The 22,613-nt window shown below is 33.5% G+C and overlaps 1 protein-coding gene and 1 long non-coding RNA gene across 3 annotated transcripts in view; both read left to right on the top strand.

The window, feature by feature from the left end:
- LOC149425427 (proton-coupled zinc antiporter SLC30A2-like) overlaps positions 1-22,613 on the top strand; it is a 60,096-nt gene that overhangs the window by 13,836 nt on the left and 23,647 nt on the right. The window contains exons 1-2 of one of the 2 annotated variants that reach the window (XM_089650641.1): positions 12,028-12,125; positions 20,087-20,244. In XM_089650641.1, the coding sequence (XP_089506767.1) occupies positions 12,097-12,125; positions 20,087-20,244 (187 nt within the window). In that variant the 5' untranslated portion in view covers positions 12,028-12,096. Of the gene's footprint in view, positions 1-12,027; positions 12,126-20,086; positions 20,245-22,613 lie in introns of those variants that run through there. The other variant, XM_089650640.1, reaches the window with a different exon arrangement.
- On the top strand, positions 9,260-11,565 carry LOC149425428 (uncharacterized). The gene is made up of 3 exons (XR_016305679.1): positions 9,260-10,125; positions 10,215-10,312; positions 10,660-11,565. It is a non-coding gene; the product is annotated as an uncharacterized LOC149425428 (long non-coding RNA).

The raw sequence follows: 22,613 nt of genomic DNA, 5'->3' as shown, positions 1-22,613 counted from the left end.
TACAATATTATATCAGTGATTCGATCCAATATTGTATTTGTATGACTTTCTTGAAAGAATTGGGTTTGTAAAGAAAGGTAGTAGACAAAACTATTTATTAATATTGCGTATGTATGGGCTCAAACAAATAATTTATTCACGTTAATTTAAAAAAAAATAACTCGCAAAAAGTGTTATTTCCTAAAATAATTATATTACCGCCAAATACATGACAGATCAGATTATGAATTCCTTAAGGTCTCCCCGCGTGAATGACAAAATTATTCATTTTATTAAATGTATGAAAAGCAGCAGGTAGTTTCATTGCGGCATGTGGAATATTTTTCTCATAAATTATTATATAAATTATCTAGTGCATTATAATATTTTCATTAATTACATTAGAGAACTATATTTCATTCATTATCCAATGGGTTTACCAGATTCTTATATATTTCTTAAAAATTGTTGTAAAGATTAATTGCATTTTTTAAATAAATTATTGTAGGTGCCTGGAATTTGACAGAGCACTTTTTTTTGTAAAAGAATATCAGTGTAATATTTTTCTTATAAATGATCTTTGCGAAAAACTATCAGTGCAATATTTTTCTTAAAAATGACATTTGTGTATTAATATGTAATTATGTTTTTTCTTATAAATGATCATTGTAAAAAAGTATTAGTGCAATATTTTTCTTTTAAATGATCATTGCGAAAAATTATTTGTGCAATATTTTTCTTATAAACGATCATTGCGAAAAATTATTTGTGGAATATTTTTCTTATAAATGATCATTGCGAAAAATTATTTGTGCAATATTTTTCTTATAAATGATCATTGCGAAAAGTTATCTGTGCAATATTTTTCTTATAAATGATCACTGTGAAAAATTATCAGTGCTTTATTTTTCTTATAAAAGATCATTTTTAAAAAGTATTAGTGCAATATTTTTCTTATCATTTATAATTTTTTGACATTGTAAGTGTAATATTTTTCTTATAGTGATCATTTTCAAAAATTGTCAGTGCAATATTGTTCTTATAAATTATAATTTTTTTTAAATTTGTTTTTGCATATTTTTCTTATTTATTTATTTATTAACGCCTTGAAGGCTTTTATAATAACAAAAGTACACAATAAGTAAGTAGGTACTATGTAAATAGTTGCAGCGCAATTTGTACTAAGTTTATTATTAAAAAAATTAACATGAAACAATTTATTTTTTATTTTTATTTTTACACATCCATATCCTGTGTCGAGACAGGCTACTTTACAAATATTTTATTTTAACAATTCATAGGTAACTACATTTAAGGTTAATTTCGACATGTCCATTTTTTTGATAAGTTGGAGGCAAAAATATTTGACAGAACTATAATTCAGGTTGGTATTGGTATTTGTTGACAGTTATAGGATTAGAGAACTTTTAATTTAGATTTGTGTGAGTTGACTAATTTTTGCACGACCTTTGTTGATGATCCAAAGTTTAGCCAAGATTTTAAATTTGTTTAGATTTTTTAATTGTCTTGTTTTCTCAGGTAGATTATTGTTTATTTTAGTTACAATGTACTTGAAATTTCTTTGTCCAAATGTTGTATTTGTAAGAGTTTGTTGGTTTTAAACCACGTGTTTCGAGTTTTTTTTTGAAAGAGAAGAGTTCAAATGGTTTTTGTGTAAATTTATCGAACATCCAGTGCTCGAAATTTGTTGAATACATCTGCAGTACTTGTTATTATTTGTGAAACATCACAAACCAATAAGTTGCATGTTTGTAATACAGCAAACTTATATTACGCCCAACCGTTTCACCGAACACACGTAAATTAAAACAACGATAAAAGGTGCACATGAATTTTTTTATAAATCTGTTACAAACATTTAAATAAACTGATTTTAGTGTGTCGTAACGATAAACATTGATTGAACAATACTTGTTACCAAGTCTGTGCAGACTTTGAAAAAACGAATTTAAACAGTCACTGTGAAAAATTATCAGTGCCATATTTTTCTTAAATGATCATTTTTTTAAATTATCAAATATTTTTCTATAAATTCATTACTGAAAAATTATCAGTGCAAAATATTTATCAAATGATCACTGAAAAAGAGTCACTCCAATGTTTTGTCATAAATCGTCTTGGGTTATGTCTGAGAAATGTCCTCTTTTAATTGCCTGTAATTTGTATGTTGTCATACCTATTGCTAATATATCATGTACTTCAAGAAAGATAGATTTCATGGCAAATGACTACTCATCGCTTACAAATAATTGTTCTGAGAACAGTTTACTAATAACTTTTAACGGAAAACATTCAAATAATGCCACGTTTGGTCTTTTAGAAAAGTGCTATTATGTATTATGAAAGAGAATGGTACCTATTTTGGGAGGTTTTAAAATAAAGTTATTATTAACTCAGTTCATTTAGTTCTTTCTTCAGCAAAAAGTCTTGTGAGAGGTGATTTATTCTTCCTGTTGTTTTTCTTCTTGGCCATTTAATGAGATGGAAGATGACAGGTAAGAAGTTATTAATTGAATTTATTTAGTTAAAATATAATTGATGTGTTTTTCAACACCTATGAAATCACTTGTGCAAGTTAAAAATCAAATTCACAAAATCAAGACCATAAATGTCAATATATTTTATGCTAAATGAATTGTAGACAAGCTCAGAGGTGGTTCCTTGTGCATTTTCGCATAAAACTGCTTGTCTTCAGTCTTCACATATCTTACGACATCTGTGCCTTGTCATCGATTTACAAAAGTATGCTCCGGTCATGATTCCCGCCAGGTCTTTATTTTAGCTAAATTCTAGTACAAAGATCCCATGCATGCGCAAATGGGTTGTGCATATTCCGATGTCCACAAAACCATGTTTTACGATACTACTGAGACAGCATCAGGCGGTATCGAGACTGTTCGGCTAGCCGAAATGGTGACATGAGTGAAAACGAAACAGATTACGCTCTTAATGCAAATCTCTTATTAGAAAAATGCCGATATGTAACTCATTCCGTGCATTGAAGGCAAGTGAATTTCGCACCACTTTGATCATGCGTAATCCAATGTGTCTGGAATGTATTCGTTTAGGAATTCGAATTTACAATGTTAGCACTACAACATTCACACATAGGTTTTGCCATATTTTCAGTCATGAATAGCGTGTCCTATACTCCCAAGATGATTTTAGTAATGCTGACGTTGCTGTATTATTTATCAATTAATTATATTGATTATCTCTGTTTTACAAATATAACTGAACTAACTAACGTAGAGAATGAATTGAAGTAGGCAACCCTATTAACTAATTTGCTACACTTATATTACGCACTAGGTACATTTTAAAAGTGAAATGCACTGCTGGCAATTTCGGTCACGGGCCATCCTATAGACAAGCTGCTATATTCAAATTCAAAGTAAAGTATCTTTAATCCTACAAGTATGCCAAAAAGTCTTTGTTCAGAATTGAGTAAAATGTTCACCCTTGAATGATCATCATTGTTTCCTCCGAAACATAAATATTTAAAAAAATATCAGTTTTCAGCTAAAGAAGTTCTTGTAATTGCTGTTGTTTTAAGAAAGTTCCCAGGTTAACTTTAAAATACTAGCTAAAGTCCCCGGCGGTGCCCCGGCTTCACACAGAGTTTTTCTAAATCAGTCTTAGACATAAGTGACCTTTTTCTTGTTTTGAAGGTTAAGTGTGCAAAATTTATTCAATCTCGGAATAAAACTGTAGATTTGTATAAAAATCGGTGTCCGCCATGAGGCCGTCCGTCACAGACATTCTTATTTATATAAATAGATAGAGTTTGAAAAAAAAAAGTTATATGATAATATGTCTTCCGTACCATGTAAATCAAGTTAAAAATGAATACTCTTTTTTAATGTCATTTTGCTGGGTTTTTACAGATTGCTCACACGTGGAGTGAGAATAATCCAATCATAAAATATGTTATTAGTATGCTATTCATAAATTGTAATATATGTCCATTAGCAGCATCACGTTTGTTAATCAATTGCATTGTACATACAGTTTAGTATGAGTGATCGACGAACCGTAGCATGCAATCTGTCCGGTTGATAATAGTTACAAATTACAAATCATCCAAATATTATTCTTACGGTCGACAAATCATCCAAATATTACACCTGACGAGTGCTCGGCCGAGAAACTTTTCGAGAGTATAGGTGATCACATGTAGAAGAGACAGTGGGCGAGTCAATTTATTGAGATTAGTTTAAATTGTTGTTATGGTTTCGTGATGGAGTATAAGAGAAAAATTAAGAGAGTTTCACAACAACAAACGTCACACAAAAATTGAAAATAAAATTTTAAAAATTTTTACAATTTTTAATTATTTTTCTTTCACTGATTGTGGAGGGGGTACTTACTCGACCGAGTCACTGGGCCTTTCTTCTATCCACTGTCTCTCCTGAATCACTCGCCCGCTACTAGGCCGAGTACTGACTACTGATCACATCAACCGGCAGGTGTAATTCAGGCATTAGCGCTAGCCACCACTGGTAGGTACTATATTTTTGTTAATATAATAATATTGGCATGTATTTACAAAAAAAAAAACAGTTCCTTTCTGTTTCCTGTGTCAAGGATAAAACATCATTAAAAATTCAGTTTTCAAAATATTTGGAACATGTTTAGTGTACTGTCAAATTTAGTTAAATATGCTCATACGTTACAAAATAATTAATTTCTTTAGTGAATGTTGCATGTCAAACACGGAATATGATGATATTTCCAATGACAGGTAAACATGGTATGATAAATGCAATATTCCAGTTTGTAGCAAACCATCTGGTTATTATGCTAATTCCGGGCGTATATTGATTAGTTCCTCGATTGAATACTTTCTCATTTCTGCATCGCTTTGTCTCTTTCTAATTAGGGCAAGGGATGCTAGTGGTTAGTTTTTTCACCCCGCCGCTCTGGCTTACAGATGTGATCCCGGGAAGGGATGTCACAGCTGTGATAACCGATAAAAGGTCATGTTTTGCTCTAGAATTTTAAGTTACCTAACTTTGGTTACCTCTGGAAGGACTGACTCAAGCGACGGAGATCAGCTAACCCAGAGAGGGAATATACCCTTTTGTAGAACAAAAAGTTAAGGGAACATATTACGTTCCGTTGGGAGGAAAGATACAGGTGTAACCTATTTCCTCAGTGAACCCATAGAATGGTTGTTAAAGTTTGTTACACTATGTAAAGTCGAAGGACGGGTTGTTTCGGAGAATTTGACAATTCATCAAATTTTAATGTTCATTTTCGGGTTCTGTGAAAGTCCTATTCAAGCTCTGTTATTATATCATTATAGGCTAGTTGCTTAACAGAACTGAAATAATGACAGAACTTGAAAAAATCTTTCACAGAACTTGAAAATTAACTTTGAAATTTGAAGAATTGTTCAAATTCTCCGAAACAACCCGTCCTAATGGTGTTCACCGTTAAAATTGTTAATTTATTTAATAATCCCGTTACAAGTTTAGTTTATTACAAAGTTATTCACAATATTCTATAGCATAATATGATGATAGAACTTGGTTTCAACTTAATTACTACAGTAAATAACTATTTATGTCATGAGAGATGTATTAAAATTCCATTTTTTCTCAATCAAAGAAGTTTGAAGGTTAGGAAATACGCATTAAATTATTAAAATAACCCAAACCAACAGCCTAAAAACCTATTTTGTGCATGTTTACTTAAACCCCCCCGACTTAAATAGTTGTGTCCATTAGATATTTAAGTTGAAATAAAGTGTAGCGGAATTCGACAAGTTTACCATTATTAAAATCAGAGGTGTCAATAATTTTCATTTTTTATATTTTTGACACACAGGTTGGTACAAATAAATGGAAATATGCATAAGTACTTTATATAATAATTTTTAAATGTCTGAAAAAAGTATACAACATTGTTGTAGTAAGGGAATGCACACATTAAAATTAAAATACATGTGTTATACATTTAAATTCACATAGAATATGCGGTCTATGAATCTGCACCTACGTTTGTTAACGTAAATTCCCGGATTGCCTCGGCGGCCTGCCTGCAGTGGATGGTCTTTCATCCACTTACGCAACTTATCACGACTCGGGAGTAGATGAAAAAATATAGGGTCGCAGACTTTCCAGGAAGAACGATCTAGCGAATCAATTACTTCAGACAGGTCGTACGAAAACTTGAAATAATAGAGGAGCATGTATTTAAGTTAAAAGGTGGAATATTAATTTATTTTTTTAAATTACTGGAATTCATTACTGAGGTACTGACAGATATACGTACTAGTAGGTAATAGGTGAATTCAAAAATATTCACTGTTTAATCTTAATACACAGCAATAAATTTATAAATATCTCATTGAACACAGAAAAATAAAAAGATATCGGTCACAACTAGCTATCGAAACCAGCATCTCTTACCTTACCGGGGACTGGCGTCTAAACCACTCAACCATTGGGACCTATTTATTAAGCGTCATAGTTGTCGATCTCATATTTCAAATTCAGGATTAACAAAATCATTTTGCAACTAATATTTCCCATATTTTCGCGTATACTTTTTTTAAATGTAAACGAAATTTCTAATGAAATTGGTTTGCTAGTGAGATTTATATAGTAACAAATTAAATAGGTCAGCCTATAAATTGATATTTATATTTAAAAATCGCAAGTTTCTGATTATTATTAAATTAAACAAATTGTTTCTCAAATATGATTTAAGATTTTCACGGCCAAAAGTATTTTTGTTATTTATTTTTGGGGTGTTATGCCGTGTTGCGCTAACTCCTTCCTTAGCCAACGTTTTTTCAACACATCTGCCCTGATGATGGACACTGTAACGTTGTCCGAAACGTTGGCTAAAGAAGGAGTTAACGCAACACGGCATAACTCCCCAAAAACAAATAACAAATATAATTGTTTTTCTATAAGATGGTTTTATTTAACTTTATGTAGTAGATAGCTAAGATGTTTTTTATTAACGTTACAAAAATATTGCATAAAATCTAAATATACAATTTTCTATCGTGCATGCAACAATTTTCCTTGTGGTGGAAGGTTAAGGCAACACTTCTATAATGTGCAGTGATTTCCAATTAATTATTAAAATATGAGGTTAGTTGTAAATTGAGGTTTGGTTAGTTCGATATTTTTTCCATACAATTTTTTAGTAATTATACAAAAATGCGGTCCCTAGTTCCACGTGCGTGCAACAATTTTCCAAACACGGGCGCTTGTGGTGAATGGTTAAGAAAACGCTTCTGTAATATACAGTGATTTCTAATTAATTATTAAAATATGAAGTTATTTTTTTATTGAGGTTTGGTTAGTTCGATATTTTTTCTATACAATTTTCTAGTGATTATACAAAAATGCGGTCTGTAGTTCCACGCGCGTGCAACAATTTTCCAAGCACGGACGCTTGTGGTGAGAGGTTAAGAAAGCACTTCTATAATGTGCAGTGATTTGCAATTAATTACTATAATATGAGGTTAGTTATTTATTGAGGTTTGGTTAGTTATATATTTTTTCAATCTTTTTTGTCTTTGTGGCAACATGTTTTTTTTCAATTTTATTGTTAATTATTATTAAGTGTACTGTATGTGTTTTTGCGCTTGCTCCCACTTTAAATAAGGTTTTACGTAATGTCACAGTGTTTCCGGGTGTTTTATAATGCATATTTTCCAAGATAATAGAAATGATGTCAACATTTTCAGCAGAATAAAATTCGTATTTTAGGCGACAATAAAATAAATGTCACATTTTATTAGCAATGTGTGGGTTGATTAGTTTTAACTGTTAGTCGTTAGTCAAACAAGAATAGTTCCTTACAATGTGTATAATAATTATTATTCATCTCTTAAAACAGTTTTCTGCTTGTTAATTTTATTTTGTGCTGTAAAAACACTTGTGTTGTAAAAAGTTGTGTTTGTGTTTTTTTAATCATCTTTTTGAATTTTTTGTGATCCATCCAATATGACGTTTGAGTATGTATGTTTTTAATAATGAAATATATCAGCCATAGCATTTGATATGTACACTTTTGGAAAGTATTTAACAAGGTTCGGTAAATATACAGAAAATAGGAACACGTTTAATATGCATGCTTTGTTTAAAAAATATTTTTTATTGGTTAGATAATAATGACATGTAAGTATTCCAGTTTCTGGAAATAGAAAATAATGCATTTTAATAGTTATTTAGTTCAAATTAAAACTGATTTTTACTTTGCGGCCATTTTTGTTGATGTCAAAATTTTAAGGTTAGTTTTTTTTTATTCTCCTATTTGAACCAAAATATGGTTTTTAGGTTGTCAGTATGGGTTTAATTAAATCATAAATAAAATAAAAAAACTAGCCAAAAAAACAATTTAAAATTATTTGGTCAAAACATGTAACACTTCACTTCAATTTAATTACTACAATATTTACGTCAGGGGAGATGGAAAATACTACATTAAAGTTTCAAAGTTTCATGATTTCATGCATTTTGACAGTTCGGCCATGTTTTTTTTCTTGTATGAAGTATTCGCATTGAGCGTGTTCAGCTATTCTAAAAGTTTACCATTGATCGTTTTAACGTTACGACTGGATAATTTGACCAGTTAGTAGCTGAGAGGATAAATGTGTCGGGTTACCTCCAAAGGGTCGCAGGTTCTATTCTTTTCTAGCTAAGTTCTTTATGATTGCACAAGCAACATTTTCTGCTTATATTCATGGTAGCGGGAGGAATTAAATATTGTCAAGTTATTTGCAACCCGAGAAAGTTTTTGTTTCTTATTAATCTCACTTATTAGAAGTGAGATTAATAAGAAACAAGACCTATTAAGGTTCTCACTGACTGCATAATCCAATTTAAGATTTCTTTTCACAAAACAAAATTAATACAGAAAACAGCATCTGTATAATATAAAGACTGTGCCCTTAAATGTAAATAAATTATCAAACACAGTGATTTGTTTACTTTTATGTGTTGTATACAAAATACAATGTTTTCATTGCTCAAAGTGCTCTTACTGGATCTAGAGCTCAAATTGATAACGTCCAGTAGCTCGTGGTACCCAGCTGAACTGCATGTCTCAATTACCTTCACTTATCAAAAGCAAATACAATTTTTAATTCACAGTGATAACACCGACATGATTAGCTTATCTCAAATCAAACACATATTTGATAAGTTATTTGTAAATGAGATCCAACCAATAACTCAATAGCATTTTTCCGATCAACGATTTGTGATATCAGTTTAATTATGAACGTTTGTTAAGAGGAACGGCTGCGGTGCCTGTTTCATACAAAATTTTAATTTGGATTTACGGCTAAAATACTAGAGTAAACTGTTTTTTTTTTTTTTTTAGTTAAAAGACATGGTAAATATAAAGTACGCATATGGATCAGATTTTCGATTTTTGCCTTAAATTATAGAATATAGGCCCCAGAAGATGACGATTTTACATGATTTTACGAGGCATCTTTGGCAATTTTTTGTGACCAAATGGAAGATATTTTTTGAAAAAATCTCACATATCCCGTCTCAGGCATATAATGAACTATACAATAAAATTTGAATCTTCACTGAAAAAAGTTTTATTTGCTTCAAAAGCCGAATTTGGTGGCCACAAATTCAACGTATATTTAACTAGCTTTTTTGTTATTGTCTCATTCGCACTTTCTTGAGTCGGGCTGGCTAGAGTAGGTGAAGCACGGGCCGGGGGGCAGGGGCCCCGGAGAGATCGCCTGCCTAACAAATACATGCATACATACCTACGTCAATCGTCCTTCATTTTTTATTATTATTGCTAGTGTATGTATATGTGACATTCGCAGTCAGCCCGCGCGGACATATAATTGACGAATTTGTTACTTTGTTTACGAATAATATTATTTTTAAACTCCACAGTTTTTAACCGAAGCATCCCCAAATAATTTATTTCATTCAACATGGGTAAGTAATCATTATTTGAGCATTTTTAACAATGATAATTAGGTTATGAATTAGGGTACTTACGTTATTGATTTTTATAAAATGTTATTTGTGTTTTAGGTCGAAAGTGGATACGTGGTAAGCCACCCAGTATGCACCGGAAAAAGAGGAAGTGCAATGTCAAAAAGACAGAAAGAACTCGGAACAGGTGAAAATTAAATGCAATATTTAAATCAATATTTATTATAAGTATTTATTTTTTACGGTAAAAATGTAAGGTTTTTTTGTTGTTTTCAGTTCCGTAAATGATGTTAAAGATTGTCAGGCTAAATTTGCCAACAAGGATTTTTTCGATGCTAAAACATCGATGTGAATTGTGGGATTTTGAGCAAACGGTAAGCAAATAATTTTATTTTCACAAGAACAACTCTCGAGAATGTACACAATAACATCAAGATACCATCTTTTGGTTAGTAGTGAGAGTTTCATTTTATTGCCGTTCAGCTTTTAGTTTTGATGACAGTGTTTTTACACATTGGTACAATTCAATATTACACCGACGATCTTTAATTAAAAGTGATTAAATTTAAGAATAAAAACCGTCCTCCATTTTTGCCTATAATTGCTTGTACTATTTTGTCGAATTTGTAAGTATAATCACTACACATATTGATCATACCTTGACAGTATAATATGCGGTCTTTTGTTTTCACGGTTTGATGCCTGATTTTTTTTCTTTTAGTACCGATGTGATTGAACCCGAAATATCGTCGCAGAAAATGTCAGACGTATCACCCGACATTATATAACATATAAGTAATGCCTTTAGTTAGAAAATTGAAATTGGAAAATTTTGTGGTTGACTGACAAATTTTATGAAATTAAATTTTTAATTAAATTTTATTTATGTAATTATTTATTTGCTTATTTATATTGGAGTCTGTTCTTACTATACAACTACTACCTGTCCGACTTTTTTTTATTTTTCACCTTGTGCACATGTATTGTGTAGATTATAAAATAGGATTTTTTTCAGTATAAAAAATCTGGGACTAACTACCATAAATGTATTCCTCACTGCCTAGAATGGACGGAAATAATTATACCGATTCATTGAACATTTTTTAATAAAATATGCTTGTTGCTATTATTCTTGCTGTTATTGTGCTGCTATTTTTATGGTTATTTTTACTTATAGTTGTATTACTTAATTTTGTTGTTCACATAATATTCTTCTTACACAACACTTAAAAATAATCTCGACCAAAATCCCAGTGATAAAGTCAGTGCGTGTTCGGAATTATATACACAGCGACACGACTTTATAACTTTCTTCCAGATAAAATAAAAAAAATGTGATTCACAAAAATTTCAAAGGTAATGTAAAAATTAAAAATAAAAGATTATGTCAAAGGTAAGGCCTTTACCGGTGCACTTACACAAATTTTAAGTAAGTGTATATTTCTATTCTCTACAATTATATTACTTACTGTTCATATATTATTTACTGCTGTTAATTCTATGTACTTATCTAATTTATAAACTTATACACCTATTATTACTATTATTATAATTTCGTCTGTGGCCACATGTACGATGCACGTGTACAATTTCCGTATCTCCTACAATAATACACGTATCTGCTAATTTAAATGAACTAAACAAAAGGGTGATTCTCCGTTTAGATGCAAATATATTCACGCACAAAAGAAAAAAAGCATTTCTCTTTTACTGGCCTTTTATGCGTGATATTGTCAGTGCCTAACGTGTACATGCGCATATACCAATACTACTAAAGAATAGGTCGGAAGCCCTTGTATGTCTGTGCTGCTAATGGAATGAACTAAACGAAAGGGACATTTCACCGACTTCGTGCAAATATTCAAGCATTGAACTTAATTTCTTTTTTATTTAATCTCATATTATCTAACTTTTTTTGATCGCTTGCAACGTCAGCCGTACTAAAAGCCAGGTACTCCCTCTCCGTTCCCCGCTGCACGCTCCGTTAGAGAGGGACACAGGACAATAATTATTTTTGCGGGAGTCGAAATTTCGTCCGCGAAAACAACGCTCTTAAGTTATCTATCTTAGAATTCTCACTGCGCTTATTGCCTGTTGTACTAAATAACTCAGTTAGAGTGCTTGTTCATTTTTTAACCTAAATAATAATTTGTTATTTATGATGGCCGAAGAAGAATCAGTTTTATTGTAAGTTGTTTTACTTTGACTAGTGTTTGCATTATCAGATTAATTGTTTGATGTGTATTTGGACCTAACCTCAAATACTTTTTATAGAGTTTCTCTCTAACCTATTCTATGCATAACTTAATGTAATCTAATTCAGCGGACTTTGGTGTTTAGTTGTCTATATCCTAATCTATCCCCAACACTGAATACATAGTTTCTAAACGAACTTTGGCTTCGAGCTTCTCTCTATCCCATCCCGAACCTAACTTGTAACTTAACTCTAAACTAACTTAACGAACTTTGGCATTAAGCTTTTATCTATCCTATCCAGAACTAACTCTAAACTAACTTACCAGATTTTGGCATTAAGCTTCTCTTTATCCTATCCCGAACCTAACTCTAAACTAACTTAACGAACTTTGGCTTTAAGCTTTTACCTATCCCACAGACATAGGAATTAATAGACGAGAAGATAAAGGCGAGGGGTAAAATCAACTGTTGAAGAACGAAGGGAGTGAAGATGACTGTGATTCGTCAATAAATCAATCTGACAGTAAATAGGCATCTCGCATTATAATATCACCATTTACTTCTTAAAAGTAAAATCTGCTTTGAATGAATAGACATTTTTACATGGGAGCGCAAATTACTCGCCACGTTATGAACAAATTTGCGAAGTCCAAATTCGGCAAAGTAAATTTCTTCTGTTTGCAGCGTCGTAGTTAGTTTCAGAGTATTTAGTTAAGACCCTTTTACGAATGTTCATAATTTACTTACCCCAGTAAACAGCGACAAGCACACTTGACAACGGCTATATTATTACTCTAAGCAACGGCCACATTCGAACAATGATCTAGGGTTGTCACAACCGCTTTTTTTCCTATTAATAATAAAATAATGTAATTATCACTTTTAATTAAAATTAATTTACGCGAATTATTTCAAACATTATTTCATCACAATAATACGTAGCATTTACATTATTATTTGCTCCTTGTTTTTGTAGATACTCTCAGTATCGCCCCAACTACTTGAAATGGCTTTAGGCGTGTTCAGTGACCAGATTTACATAGCTAGGTACTTCTCACCACCACATAGCCAGGTGTGGGGTATTATTTGGGAGTATTTTGTCGATGAAGGTGCTTTTTATTTATTTTTTGGGTATAATATTTGCATAAACATTTTTTTAGGTACATTTAAGCATCATAATATGTCTGCAAGAAATTAGTAAGACAGTATTATATACACCGACATAATAACAGTATTCTAAGACTATGCATAATATTATTCAAAAATATACGAGTTATACATATAAATTATGTATACAGGGTGTATCGGCACTAACCCGACAAACTTTAACCAGCTATTCCTTAGCACATTTGGAGTAAAAAATGTTATGTACACTTTGCTGTCCGGTAACATTTTTTTTCTTTTAAAAACAAAAAATAAATAAAATTTCCACACTCCGCTACTGCCCACAGTATAGGGGTAAAATAATTGGCAACGCCGCGCTACTGTCATCTCTTTCACACATATTCTGTCTCAAGTCCCGTGTGGTTCCCGCCACCCCGTCTCGTATCAGTGGTCAGTGCTGTTTTGGGAGTTCGCATGTCATCAAGTTTCTAGTTTCGTTTTTGTTTTGTTATCTAAGTTTTTACTGTTGAAATATGCCCCTCAATTATCCACCTGCCGAGCAAGCAGATATTGTTTTTGTTTATGGATTTTGCAATGGAAATTCACGAGCAGCCGTAAGGGAGTATCGCATGAGGTTTCCTGGAAGACGCGTCCCACACCATGCTACCTTTGTCCAGGTTTGTACCCTATCAATTGTTTATTGAAACTATTTACATTCATTGATAATGCCAAAAAGCGCTTTTGAAATTTAAACTGGGAACATTAAAAACATAACAAGGGGCCACCAACTTTAAAAATGTAAATTGTACTTTAGGTGATTTGTGTTCAGTGGTCACTAAACGGCGTTTTAAAAAGTTAATTAATTTTAATCTCTAATAAATGCATCATTCACTGCAATTGAATTCACTCCCTTTCTCACCATGGGATTATTTAAATTACTTGAATTCAATTTCACCCCTGTGAATCCAAGATATCAACCGTACCTAGTTAAGAAAATTATAATTTAAAACACTTTGTTATACATTTTACTATAAAAAAATGAAATAAATGAAGAGAAAACGTAAGTTTTCTGATATGTGCCTAAAATAAGTGTTCTTTAAAAATAAAATGAGTGAAAAAGCCCGCGATTGTTTATTTGACATTATTACTGAGCTGAATAATAAAAGCAGTTGTTATTTGTTGTTTTGTTTCAGATGTATCAACAATTGCGTGACTGTGGCATCGGACGGATTGAAGGCGCCGGCGGAGGACACAACATCGTTCCTGTGGCAGTTGAGGAGAGAATCCTGAACTTAATTACCGAAGACCCCACGCTGTCCGTGCGTCGGGTCGCTCTGATGATAGGACACAGGGAACACATGGCGGTATGGAGAGTTCTGAAGAAGCACGGGCTCAAACCTTTTCACTATAGGCGCTGCCAAGGCCTCATGGAGAATGACCACTTTTCCAGAGTCGTGTACTGCAGAAGAATGCTGCATAATGTCATAAGAGATGCAGACTTCATGAAAAACATATTGTTTACCGACGAAGCACAGTTCATTAAAACAGGAGTGCTAAATGTGCACAACTTGCACCATTGGGCTGAACAAAACCCCAAGCTTGTTCGGGAGTCGTCGAGCCAGGACAGATTTTCCATCAACATGTGGGCAGGAATCCTGGGAAATCAAATACTCGGTCCAATCGAGTTGCCTCCCAGACTAAATGGACCGATGTATTTGGAGTTCTTACAAGTGCAACTGGGCGAGATTCTGGAAGATGTGAACCTCGAATTACTACGGAGAATGTGGTTCCAGCACGATGGAGCCCCACCACACTATTCGATTGCCGTGCGGAACTACTTGGATGTCGAGTTTCCTGGTCGTTGGATAGGCCGTGGAAGTCCGGCCATTGCTTGGCCACCAAGATCACCCGACCTGACCCCCCTGGATTACTACCTGTGGGGGGCTCTCAAGGAAAAAGTGTATGCTAAGCCAATAGCCTCAAGAGAGCAACTGCTCGAACGAGTGATGGAAGCCGCTGCAGAAATTAAAGCAAATCCTGCAAACTTAAATAATCAAAATATAACAAGACTACACGCTTGCATCGAAAATAATGGTAGTCACTTCGAACAAATGCTCCAATAAAAAAATTAACATAAACTACATGTCCGCATTTTCATTTATTATTTATTGGTAAAATTCTCACAATGTCATTCATTTACACATCAATATTACCTACATATCAATATTTAATAAAATCTGTAGAAGAGTATGCCCGTCGGCATTCAACAAGTTTTTCGACAAGTGTGTCGAAAAGCGTCTTCTCTCTTTCCTACACACTAAATATTAATGGTTAAAAATGAGACGACTGATGCTTGTAAGCGCGCCAATACGTAAAAACAACGAAACTCGAATAAGAATTGCCAGGTGGGTTTTTTAATCGCTTTAATCTGACTTTAAACAATAATTAAACACGTAAAAATTATTTAATATAATATTACAGTACAGTACTTTGAACCTTCGCAATAAATTTATTTGATTTTAAGTTTAGTTTGTAGAACTCCATTTCAATTTAGAGATTTTTTTTATTTTAACAGTCTTATTAAAAAATTTATAAAAACAGTGTGTTTATAAACAAGTTCTGCTAGTTGTAATTATTATTACGCGTGACAGCTGTTTCACCTTCTGACGGCATTATCAAACTTTGGTAAAGCCACTTACAGACGACGTAAGTGATAACTTTCTTTTTTTATTATTCTGGCTTTATTGATTTCCGAGTAAATTGTCGTAAATTATTATTTGCTAATCCCAATATTATTTGCTAATGCTAATAATTAAGTGAAATTTTAAACAATGCAATAATAGGATTATTGCATTGTTAATTTCACTTAATGTCGTTGGTATTTCCAACTGATGACTCAGGGGTTTATTTCCCTGAATAATTAAGTATTTTGGGGTCTAATTATTATGCATTTCATTACATCCGATAATTTAAACAATTTTTATGTTGAATTGGGGTAAGTTTTATGGCTAAGGGAAGGAGTGGAAGGTGAGGAAGTACCTGGATATTCAGATCTGGTCACCAAATACGGCTAGTCATTTCAAGCAACGTTTAAATTCTAAACCTGGATATTCAGATCTGGTCACCAAATACGGCTAGTCATTTCAAGCAACGTTTAAATTCTGAACCTGGATATTCAGATCTGGTCACCAAATACGGCTAGTCATTTCAAGTAACGTTTAAATTCTAAACCTGGATATTCAGATCTGGTCACCAAATACGGCTAGTCATTTCAAGCAACGTTTAAATTCTGAACCTGGATATTCAGATCTGGTCACCAAATACGGCTAGTCATTTCAAGCAACGTTTAAATTCTAAACCTGGATATTCAGATCTGGTCACCAAATACGGCTAGTCATTTCAAGCAACGTTTAAATTCTGAACCTGGATATTCAGATCTGGTCACCAAATACGGCTAGTCATTTCAAGCAACGTTTAAATTCTAAACCTGGATATTCAGATCTGGTCACCAAATACGGCTAGTCATTTCAAGCAACGTTTAAATTCTGAACCTGGATATTCAGATCTGGTCACCAAATACGGCTAGTCATTTCAAGCAACGTTTAAATTCTGAATTAATTAATCAATTACGAAAAAGCGTGGGGTTAAGAATATTTTTTTTAAATTATAGTTGTAATTTATTGTCGATTTTTTAAAAAAATTGCGATATTTTAAATAAAATTTAATAATTATTGTTTAAATAAATTAGCAATCTGGCAGCATTCATTTGCAGGTGGTCAATCCAATGCAGTCATGACGTTTGTGTGAGTGCTTTCCTTTGTCTCAGTGTGTTGCGCAGCAGTTTTATATGAACCGTTTTTTGATTCATCGGGATTGTTTTTAAAACTATACATTCTTTGTACCTTCAAATTAGTGGAAATAAACTTAAGTGTGTCAAGCTGCTCGTTATATTCCGGTAATTCTGGAAGGCTTTTAACATAAGCAATAATATTCATAAATCACATTCCGCGAAGTTGTAAATAACTAAATTTATTAAAAAATATACGTTGTAGGATAGCCTAGCAAGTAACATTTTGACAGAGCACTTACGGTGATTTAAAAAACAACGGCGCTGTTCAAATAATCCAATTATTATTATTGATAAGTACCTAAGTGAGGAAAATTGTTTTTAAAAGTGCTCAGAATTATTGGACTTCGATTATAAATTCAGGAAATCTACTAATTAGTTTCTTAGTTTCAAAATTAGACTATTTAATACGTGAAACGCGTAAGAGGTGAAACCAAAGCATTCCAGAGGTGAAACAATTTAGATACAAAAATAAAACTGATGTGTACAATACAAGAAGACAATCAGTGATTCGCATACGAAAAATGTGAATAATCATTATTGTTAAATAAAATATTTCTTTTCTGGTACTGGATTATGTAATACGGGCTTCGTTCGCAGCAACACGCGAGAGTTGCGATGTTGCTTTCAAATTTTGACAAAGGATAAAACAGTGGTGACATGTGGTGAAAATATGTTTAATTAATTTTTTATTAAAAAAAAACGTTACCGGACAGCAAAGTGCACATAACATTTTTTACTCCAAATGTGCTAAGGAATAGCTGGTTAAAGTTTGTCGGGTTAGTGCCGATACACCCTGTATATAAATATATACGGACAATGGAAGAAATCAAAAGAAAAAGACAAAAGGGTTAATAATTAAAGTATATTTGTGAGAACAGCATCCAATAAACAACTTACAGGGGTTTAAATAATGTACAAAAATAAAAGCACAGTTTAAGAGAAAACAACATGTACAATAGTTATATTATCGATGCTAGATAAATAATAACAGCTGAATAAAAATATATTTTAAAGATGAACCAACATAGAAAGAAGGTATTAATCTGTTGACTGTGATGACGCCCGTGTCCGTGAGAAAAATTACAAATCATAGATATGAAGGTCTCCGTAGTCGAGGGGTAACGCTCTCAACTAGCAAGCGGGAAGTTTCGGGTTCGAAACCCAGCGTGCAAATAAAATTTTTATTTGATTAATTTGAATTATTTCACGATTTACTAATTTAAAATAATTTAAAGGATGTTTGCGGCACGTTCTAAAGTGGAAGATAATATATTCCAACGCCGTCAAAGAAGCTGCGTTTATCAAATAAAAAATATTTCCTAAAGAAATATTTAGCGCAAGCGATTCTGGCCGTATTATTCATACAGTTCCTTTGTAAACACGGGTTAAAATTGATTTTAAAAAAATCTTCGATTTTAGTTTGGAGGACTCCGGAGTCCCTCCCACAGTTGATAGGTTAATAATTGAATATGATCGAAAACAACGTAATACCATAGACATATGAATATTAGTAGACCTGCCCTAAGTGATTAAAAGCGTATTATCCCCACTCCCCATACCGGTTCCATTGGAGCCGGCTGGGCTCGCGTATGGCCTCAAGTGAAATTTGAAAACGTGACGTCATCATTCTTGTGCGAACTATGGTCGAGGCATCATCGGTTCATTTTACGAAATAACACGGCAAAATGTTGACTTGTGATATGAAAACTTGTAAAAATAGATGTGAAAAAGAGAATAAACCCAATTGTCGTATTACATTCCATAAGTAAGCATTATTTTACTTTATTTTAAGCTTATTCACACCGTATTATATGGATCAGTTTTAGAAACACATACTATCACATCACAATGTAGCGATTCTCAAGTGTGCTCATCGTTGTTTACTGGGGTAAGTAAATTATGAAACATTTGTAAAAGTCTCTTAACTAAATACTCTGAAACTAACTACGACTCTGCAAACAGAAGAAATTTACTTTGCCAAATTTGGACTTCGCAAATTAGTTCATAACGTGGCGAGTAAAAAAAAAATATATATATATATATACATATTTTATCAAAGCGCAAAAGGCGAAGGCACATCCCTGATTCTTGTGGACACGGCTTTGTTGTTCGCGTCCATCGCGTGATAGTATATGTTTCTAAAACTGATCTATATTATACGATGTGATAAGCTTAAAACAAATTAAAATAATGCTTACCTATGGAATGTAATACGACAATTGGGTTTATTCTCTTTTTCACTTCTATTTTTACAAGTTTTCATAGCGCAACCGACCATTTTGCCGCGTTATTTCGTAAAACGAACTCGACCGTAGCTCGACGCTAGTTCGAACAAGAATGATGACGTCACATTCTTTTGATTCATGGGAAGCCATACGCGAGCCCAGCCGGCTCAATGGAACCGGTATGGGGAGTGGGGATAATACGCTTTTAATCACTTAGGGCAGGTCTACTAATATTCATATGTCTATGACCTATCCTATCCAGAACCAACTCTAAACTAACTTACCAGATTTTGGCATTAAGCTTCTCTTTATCCTATCCCGAACCTAACTCTAAACTAACTTAACGAACTTTGGCTTTAAGCTTTTACCTATCCTATCCAGAACCAACTCTAAACTAACTTACCAGATTTTGGCATTAAGCTTCTCTTTATCCTATCCCGAACCTAACTCTAAACTAACTTAACGAACTTTGGCTTTAAGCTTTTACCTATCCTATCCAGAACCAACTCTAAACTAACTTACCAGATTTTGGCATTAAGCTTCTCTTTATCCTATCCCGAACCTAACTCTTTTCTAACTTAACGGACTTTGGCGTTTAGTTCCTCTCTAACCTAACTGATGGCTAAACTAATCTTGTTGACTTCGACACTACAAATTAATTTACGTTATTCCATCTAACTCTTCGAATATCGTAGCCGCATGAATTGCCATTTCATCCGATTCGACTTTAGTTTGTTAACGTTTTGAATAATGGACAATGTTGATATTGGCAGCTACCAGGGAGGCAAGGTGTCGTACGGGGCAGCTGAGTATGGAGCTGGGAGCCCCACCGTGAAGCGCGTGATCTACTGCATGCACGGCCTCCCTTCCTCACGCTGCTGTGGGATCCTCGATAACACCAGACCGCTTCCCTCCGCCGATAATCCTTACGGTACGTATTCTTGTGATTGCTTTTCATCATCATTTTCATCTCGGTCTTTTGACGATGCCCTTTCGGACATGCCTACGTTACGCTAATTCAGCAGCGTTTGTCCATTGCTGGTCCCCAAGGAGTGCACACAAAGATATTAGAAGAACGAGATATGCTATGTTGGCCGCCGGACCGTAGTTGGAGTACTACCTAATTAGGGTACTTTGAACGGTATCGGGACGTGTACGTACAGAAATCTGTTCTATGTATTAGTGAGGATACCTTAGCGTAAGCGAAGGTTTGCAGTAGTATTGGTGAACAAAACCGGCGACACTGGGCAAAACAATTCCACACAGTATGAACTGCTCATAGCACATCTCGTTCTTCTAATATCTTTGAGTGCACACGAATTCCAACTTCCCGGAGCCAGTGGAACTATGGTATACATAACTTATTGGTTAGGAGTGGCTTCAGAGTGGGTCGGTGGTTTGGAGTTGAAGTATTCCCATATTGGAGAAGGTTCAGAAAATGGTTTGGAAATGCATGACTTTTCAAATCTCTCACTATTATTTATTTACTGATTAAGAGTGACTGAATCTTGTAATGTTGTGCAAATCATGGAATGTAATCACAACTGCTTATCAATTTCTTTACTGTTAACAATGAATCAACAAGTCATCGTTCAGCTAAAACCTCCAATCCCGAATAGTTGTTTTTTATAGTAGAGAAAACTGATTTTCTCTTGTTGTAAATGCATTATGTTTATCAATTCGGTAGTAATATGGTAAAAGGGGCCATCTGCACCAATTTCCAAATAAAATTAACAGCTCAGCATCGTCTAGGATTGTAAAAAACCACGCAAGTGACTGGGGCCACTCAGACTATGGCATCTTCAATTGGGGATTGTTGTGAGATACAAGAACAGTTTTGGAAAAATAATATATTTTTTTAAATATGACATGCATCATGCACTGAGCCAGTGAGCCAGTGAGACTATGGCATCCCTATTTGGAGAATGTTGTGAGACTGTAGGGAGTAGGGAGAGGAAGTAGATGGGAATTGGATGGTTGTGAAGTACCTGGCTATTCAGATCCAGTTAAGAATGCATATCTACCACTCTGAAGAGCGCTATGTTATTTTTGTTACAAGTTTGCTGCCTATTTGACATTTGAATTTATAGTACACGTAATGTCAACATTTTTTTCCATGGATTTTTTAACTTTGCAGCGTCAAGATATTTGTTGTGATAATTTCACACTTGTTTCCATTCAAACATAAAAAAATCATAAAAATCAACTAATAATAACAAAGTCGTTAAATGCACACTTGTTCTGAGACAAACTTCAGCATCTCGGGTAATTGGTAATACTCTTTGAGGATTTGTACAATGAAGTTAACCGCTTAAATTATGTGATTTGCAAACAATGACAGTCAAAGTGGCTCATTACTCTTTACTCTGCAAAAAGTTGGCATTGAATACATTCATATTTTAATTTTAAAGTCTTGTAAGGGGAATAGGAAACTAGTTTTTTCGTCTGCTACACGTACCACGTACCACGTTTAAGTTTATTTTGCTTTGTTAATATTCCTATGACTTATGTTATTTTAGCATCATATTATGCATTATATTAATCTCCTAATTGATTTAAAAAAAAATGTTTTTAAAAAAAAGGTGAAATGTAAAAATCCAATAATAATAATGATTGGATTATTTGTATAGCGCCGTTTTCGTGAGAAAACCACCTCAAGGGCGCTTAATAACTAATTTATTCCTATCACTGGACCCCCAGGGGTCGATATCGGCATGCTGGGGGGTCTATGTCAGCTACCAAAAATTTTGGGGTCCACGAGATTCTAAAGGGGGTACATACGAGCGCGGACCCCATTTACCTCAAGTCAACATTTAGGAGTTCCGTAAATGACACAATAGACCTAACACAAATATAATAGACCGAGAAATTACTTATTTGATTTTGTATTTTTATATTTCGTATAGTTGTTAATTGAGGTATATAAATAGAGTCTACGTTCCTTTTCTCGTCAGAATTAATATATTCAAGCAAAACATTGCACATTGGAAGCCGCGAATTTTCCTAGTTCCCCAACTTGTTTTTGAAAAACGTCCAGGGTAATAATGATGCTCAACATTTAAATGCACTTCACACAGACTTCAAAACTAAGTTTGAGGACTTTTGACCATGGAAATGCAACGTTGAAGAATCGGATACCATGTGACAAGAAGAACTGACCGGAATAAGCACTGACAAAGAACATAAGGGGCAGTTCTGTAGGGCTAGCTACAGAAAGAAATTCCCGTTGCTTATCCTGCTTCATTTTCATTTGGTGTAATACCTCACAAGGGTGCCCCTGTCTGCACAATATAAAGACAG

This window comes from Hesperophylax consimilis, chromosome 3, assembly GCF_061612785.1.
Source record: "Hesperophylax consimilis isolate HC1 chromosome 3, BYU_Hcon_1.0, whole genome shotgun sequence".
In the NCBI taxonomy this organism is placed as follows: Eukaryota; Metazoa; Arthropoda; class Insecta; order Trichoptera; family Limnephilidae; genus Hesperophylax; species Hesperophylax consimilis.
Note: the sequence above shows the minus strand (reverse complement) of the source record. Positions and strands in the feature narration are given on the sequence as shown.